This window comes from Eulemur rufifrons, chromosome 6 (genome assembly GCF_041146395.1).
Source record: "Eulemur rufifrons isolate Redbay chromosome 6, OSU_ERuf_1, whole genome shotgun sequence".
Classification (NCBI taxonomy): domain Eukaryota; kingdom Metazoa; phylum Chordata; class Mammalia; order Primates; family Lemuridae; genus Eulemur; species Eulemur rufifrons.
The window spans coordinates 11,727,082-11,733,967 of NC_090988.1; the positions used below are offsets into that span (position 1 = coordinate 11,727,082).

The following is a 6,886-nucleotide window of genomic DNA, read 5'->3' on the forward strand; positions in this document are numbered from 1 at the left end:
TGGGTGCAACGCGCACTGTCTGGGGAACAGACACGCCTGGAGCTTTGACTTGGGGAGACAGGCGGCACATGGGCAACGTATGTAACCTCAAATTCTGTATCCCCCATAATAAGATGAAATAAATTAAAAAAAAGAAAAGAAAAGAAAGTAAAGCGGAGTCTCTAAATCAGGAGACTATACGCATATATGAGGGAGAAGTTACCATACTGACAATGAGGCAATGAAGTAGAAATTTCACCTCATAGATGTTAACACCTTCTTCCTCCACTCATCTCAGAGAATGTTGAATGCTAGGATTATATTCTTCAGGAATACTGAAATATTCTTCTCTGTGTAATCAAATAATTCATGATAAATGACCTAAGGGTATTACCGCTAAGAGCTCCCCCATTGAAATGGGACAGTATACAATGAAGCAACATTTGATAAGCACTAAGTGCCCACATGGACACACTATCAGCTTTTAGAATCCCACTCCCTGATGTTAAGGCATGGGTGAGTATGCTGAAACACTCAAAGAGAACTTCAAATATAAAATTTACTTCTTGAAAATCAGAAACAATTTGAAAGAAAGAAGTAATTCAAAGGAAAGAAAACTTCAAGAAACCATCATAAGAGGACAAAGTATACTCCTGAGCATTAGAAATGATGGCAAAAAGAAAAAAAGAAAGACCCAGGAGGAAAGTTGAGGTAGGGAAAATACAGGAAATAATGAAAAAAGAGAAGTGTAAATATAGTAAAAAAGACAAAAGTCCAGGATTTCAGCTTCTGAATAATGAATATTTCAGGAAGGTAACAAAGTAGTAGGAGGACATTATTATTTATGTAGTTTAAGAAATATTTATCCAGAACTAAAGGACTTTAACTTCCTGAATGGATTCAATTAATGCTTCTCATAGTGTATAAGGGGTCTTCAAGAAGTTCATGGAAAATGTGTGTTATCAAAAAACTATGCATAAAATAAAGTCCTACTGACTTACTGTAATATGTCCAAATAGGATCTAGTTTGATACACTAAGAAGGATTAGACACTAGTTTTAAAAGAACCTCTATCAGAACAATATGAATTCTGCTGAATTTGAAGCAAGAATAAAGATTAAATTTATAGAGAAAATTGGTAGAAGAATGGTGAAATCACTGATGTTCCAGAAAAAGTCTATGGGAGAAATACCACCCCAAATCGGCACTTTACTAATGGATAATTCATTGTAAGAAGGAAAAAGATGATGTTGCACATGAAGCCTGCAGTGGCAGCTCATTCACATCAATTTGGTAGAAAAAAATTCATCTTGTTTTTGCCCTAATTGTAGAGAACCCGTAAGTATAAGCAGAAACAATAGCCAACACCACAGACATCTCAGTTGGTTCAGCTTACATAATTTAGATTTAAAAATTAAGGTTGAGAAAAATTTGCACTTGATGGGTGCCAAAACCATTGAGCCCATATCAGTTGTGTTCAAGAGCAGAGCTTTGAAAAGAAATTTTAAACAAGCGAGATCAAGACCTTGAAGCATTTCTTCAAAAAATCGTAACGGGAGAAAAGAAATTTGTCTTTTCCTGTACAACCCTGAAGACAAAGCACAATCAAAACAATGGCTACCAAGAGGTGGCAGTGGTAAGCCAAAGCAAAAGCAGACTGGTCAAGAGCGAAGGTCATGCCACAGTTTTATGGAATGCTCAGAGCATTTTCCTTGTTGATTCTCTAGAGGACCAAAGAAAGACAGCATCTGCATATTATGAGAGTGTTTTGAGAAAGTCATTCAAAGGTTTAGCAGAAAAGTGCTCAGGGAAGCTTCACCAAGGAGTCCTTCCTCACCACAATGATGGTGATGGTGCTGCTCATTCTTTTCATCAAACCAGGCAATTTTGTGAGAGTTTCAAAGGTAAATCATCAGTCATCCACCTTACAGTCCTGATTTGGCTCCTTCAAATTATTTTTGTTTCCTAATCCTAAAATATCTTTAAGGGGCACCCATTTTAGACACACATTAAGAGACAGCATTGCAAATATTCAGAACAATGGAAACAAATATAAGATCTTAAAAGCTTTTAAAATGGAATGAAAGTGACCAGTTTTCACAAAGAAATCAAGAATCATAGAAGTATTGAGCTCCTCAAGATTTGATTAATGCCTTTAAAATTTAGAGGAGCAGTGGTCTCTAAGTCAGTTGTCTATTTCCACAGAAACGGCTGATAAGTAGAAATGTACTTATAGGCAATTTCAATCATGCAAGGTCCAATTAAATTGGTGTTTCATGCACCTTTTCTCAAGAAAGAAAGCTTGTATGTCTTGTATGAAAATGAGTAAGGAAACCAAGAAATAGGAAGATGAGTGATCCATAAAATAGAAAATCTAGTACATGATAGAGGTAAAGGGAATTCTTAGGATAATGATGAAGAAAAATATCAAGATTTCAGATTTATATAGTAGACAGAAAACGATTTATTAAGATGGAAGTTTGTTAAAAAAACTTCCTGAAGAGTTTATATAAGAAGATGAAATTGAATCCTCATGAGTGAATGTATTAATACTAAGAAGAGGTTTATAAAAAATGAGGAATAAGTTAGAAAAGAATCAGGGAAAATATATGGAATAATAAGAAAAAATAAAAACATTATGGAAATGAAAACAATCCTAGCATTTGATAGATAAGCTGTAAATAGTGTTTAAAATAGGCTTAATAATGTAACATAGGAATACTCATATAGCTGAATTTATTATTATAACCATATTGGTGAAGATTAGGACTAGAGAGCAGGAAGAGAAGGGTTGTGTGTATGCAGCAGTCATGGGGGGTGAAATGGTTCAAATTCTCACCTTTCATACAAATACAAGTTGGGAAACAGAGTAATCTAAATTTGAGATGAAGAGAGACTAAAAAGTCTAGTTAAGTGTGAGGAATGTCTAGATCTCTGAAGGAGGTAGATTCCTTGAGCCTTGAGCACTGGTGAAAGTAGTGACTGACAAGAAGGTACTTAAGTTTAGTTTGGGGATTAGTTGCCCAGATGGTGGCAAAAATAATATAGGAAATGATGACCTGAGAAGGAGCATCCCTGGAAATTATAAGAAAATGATGAATTCAGTTTGCTGCACTTTGAGCTTAAAAACCATAAATGGGCATGAAATAGAACTTCCTGAAAACATTAATGTCCAGGCTATATGGACAGAGCAGCGGTTCTCAAATATAGGTAATTTTGCCACCAAAGGGACACTTGACAGTGGAGAATATTTTGATTGTAACTACTCGTATGTGTATGTGTTGGAGGGACACTATTAGCATCTAATGGGTAAAGCAGGGATGCTATGTATCCTATACTGCACAGGACAGCCCCACAACAAAAAACGATCCCATCCCAAATGTCAAAAGTGCCAAGATTGAGAAACCTTGATTCATATGAATATAGATGAGGAACAGAGGAAGGGACAGCAACATCTATCAGGCTCTATTTATGTGTCAGACACATTTATAATACTTTGTGTGAATTAACTCATATAATTTCCACAACAACTTTATGGGATAGGTTTTTTATTAACCTCAATTTATAACCACACATAATTATATGTAGATCCAAATACACATATATGAAGGTCAGAGAAGTTCAATCACTTGTCTACAGTCTCACAGTTAGGAAGTTAAAAAGTCTAAATTCAGTCTGACTCGAGGGCTCACTCCCACTTTCTTAACCACTTCACAACCCATTATTTAGGTAAAATTCACACACATGTGTAGTGTTAAAGCTATGACCTAATATTTTACTAATGCAATCCCAGAGGCTTGTGGAAAAGTAACAGAAATGGCAAGTGATTGTGACCCTGGGCTTTCCTCTTGTAGAATGGAGCATAGACTCCAGGGGATGATGAGGAGGGTGACAAAGGGGGTTGCTCACTACTCTGCATTGAGGACTAGAATTTCTCGGAGTGAAATTATAAACTAAATAGAACATTGAGTCCCAAAGGATCTGATGTTAGTTCTGTGACACAGGATATAAACACAGGCTCAGTAATATCTACCCTCCAGGGGCTCATGAAACTTGGGAGGAAATCATAAAACAGAGGATAATTTTCTGTGCTTCTACTTAATTGTTCCAGAACTATAGAACATTAAATAGATTTTCATTTCAGTTAGCTGTTTAGGAGGTTCAGACAAGATAGTTGTTTTCAACCTTGCAAGTGAAGAGAAGCATATGGGATAATTCTCAAAGAGAAATCATGGCATATTCCCTAGAATACCTCTTCTAGCATGCCAAAGACTGAAGATTGCTCTGATAGCTATTACATCCCATCAGGAGAGTGAGGAGGAGAGTGAGGAGGAAGGGCTCTAAGGGCCAGCAGTGGTCAGTCCTTCAAGGATATGAGGGTGAGCATTGAATCACTTTTGTCTTCACAATTTTCTTCCAAACACAAAACTATATAAGTCAAGGGTTCTGGGGGAACATTATCTATTTATTGCTGTTTTCTGCCCTAATCCGTAGTGAAGCCTAAGGAGAAGGGAGGGAAAGATGTGCAGAGATATTGGAATCTACTAGCGTTCTCTTTGCACAGACACACAGGTGGGTAGGGGTAAGGTGGAAATGGGAAATACTCAGGAATCACCATGAAAAGTCTTGCTTTTTAGATGCCTTGTTCTGTGTTTTCAGACAAACCCAACATTGTAAACCAGCACATTCAGCTATCCCTCTGGATATAAAAAGGAGGGTCCATTGTTAATGTCACCTTCTACCCTGTTCCTGCAGATCACACCTGGGGAATGAATGGCTGTGGAAAATGACTCTTCAGTGTCGCAGTTTATTCTCATGGGATTAACAGATCAACCTGAGCTCCAACTACCCCTGTTTTTTCTGTTCTGGGTGAGCTACATGGTCACTGTGGTGGGAAACTTGAGCTTAATTAATTTAATTTGCTTGAATTCACACCTTCACACCCCCATGTACTTTTTCATCTTCAATCTGTCCTTCATTGATCTCTGTTATTCATTTGTCCTTACCCCCAAAATGCTGATGAGCTTTATTTCAGAGAGGAATATCATCTCCTTTGCAGGATGCATGACTCAGCTATTTTTCTTCTGCTTTTTTGTCAACTCTGAGTGCTACCTGCTAACAGCCATGGCCTATGATCGCTATGTGGCCATCTGTAAGCCCCTGCTGTACCAGGTGGCCATGTCCCCTCAGAGCTGTTCTCTGCTGATGTTTGGCTCATACCTGATGGGCTTTGCTGCTGCCATAGTGCACACAGGATGTATGATCAGGCTCAACTTTTGTGATTCCAACATCATCAACCATTACATGTGTGACATCTTCCCCCTCCTCCAGCTCTCCTGCAGCAGCACCTATGTCAATGAGCTGGTGAGTTCTGTTATTGTGGGCACAGTTGTCATAGTATCTAGCCTCATTATCATCATCTCTTATGCTTTGATTCTTTTCAATATCCTTCACATGCCCTCAGCTAAGGGTTGGTCCAAAGCCATCAGCACCTGTGGCTCCCATATAGTAACTGTTGGGCTCTTTTATGGCTTTGGGCTGCTCACTCATGTTAAGCCACCATCTGCTGGGTCTGTGGGCCAGGGGAAATTTTTTTCAGTGTTTTACACCAATGTGGTTCCCATGTTGAATCCTCTCATTTATAGCCTGAGGAACAAGGATGTCAAACTTACTCTTAAGAAAACTCTGAGGAAAATGAGAAACTGAGCACAGCAGGTGGTGAAGCCTTAGTCCCTATCTGTATTGCTGGGCCTTTCTCTCCTCTTCTTGCTCCTCCTTATCCTATTCCTCCTTTTCTTCTTTTCCTTCTCTTCATCTGTTTTTCTAAAGTCTTCTTGGCAAATTTCTACTTCAATATCCCTTATCTCTCAACATGCAATGTAACCATGTGGGCCTGTTCTTGGACTCGAGAGTCATCTCATTCTCACAGTGGCCCCAACCAGATCTTTATTTCCCTTACCAGATGGAGATCCTGAGCTGATATCCTTTCCTATGTAAGGATAATGCTACTGCCTAATTTTTCTTATCTGTCTTTGTCATTCAAGGTAAGCCATGGGGTTGTATGTTATCTGAAATGTTCATTTCTTTCTCGCTTTCTCTGAAGCAATTGCATAGAGCCCTTTCTTTTTCCAATGATTTTTATTAATTATTTATTACTGCATTAAAACAGAGAAGGGATGACAAAAATTGTGTGGACATGAGTAAATTTACAAAAATGTCCAGAATGTTTCATGGTTCTTTTAGTAATGGTTCTTATTAATGGGACTGTATACTTTATTGTACTGGGGTCCTGTTTTTATGGATGTTTGTGGATAGCCTGGGCTCATCACTCTGCTCACCTATAATGACAATGCATTGGTCTACTTATATTTTGTTATAATAGAATTGGCATTGTCACTCAGTTGTACCTATACCTGTGATTCTGCTTAAAAATTACACAGTCACATTCTTGGTGATAGAGTACTGTCACATGCTTTGTCAAGATTCTCTGATAGCCTCACTGTGAAACATGAGTTCCCATTTGGAAAGGAAGACCTAATACTTCTTTTAAAACACAAACAAATGTATATGGTAAGAAACTTGTCTGATTGGGGTTTATTGTTTCAATATGGTTTCAAATGTAAATTTCACTTCTCTTTTTGTTTCTTAAAATAAAAATTTAAATATGAGGCCCATCCTGTCTGCCACTTTTTTTTTTTAATAAAAGCTATGAAACATAAGTCTCATTATCCTGTTCTTCAGATGAGGAAATGGTATGTGACTTGATCAAGGCCACACAGGTAATGATACCGAGCCTGGTTTTTGGACTCATTGTTCATCTCATGAAGAAACCGAAGAAAGGAAAGTAGACTGGTGAGGTAACTCTCCTGGAGAGTTGCTTCAGAATGAGCCTACAAGTAGGGGTGGT

General features: G+C 37.9%; 1 protein-coding gene across 1 annotated transcript; it reads left to right on the top strand.

Annotated features, from left to right (window-relative positions):
- The first annotated feature begins 4,728 nt into the window (after positions 1–4,728).
- LOC138383724 (olfactory receptor 8C8-like) lies at positions 4,729–5,685 on the top strand. Its single transcript, XM_069468764.1, has one exon. It carries the CDS (start codon positions 4,753–4,755, stop codon positions 5,683–5,685), a length of 933 nt encoding a protein of 310 aa, XP_069324865.1. The 5' UTR covers positions 4,729–4,752.
- The last annotated feature ends 1,201 nt before the right edge of the window (positions 5,686–6,886 follow it).

What these genes read in the sequence shown, in the direction of transcription:
- LOC138383724 (XM_069468764.1), top strand. Translation starts at nt 4,753, where the DNA reads ATGGCTGTGGAAAATGACTCTTCAGTGTCGCAGTTTATTCTCATGGGA.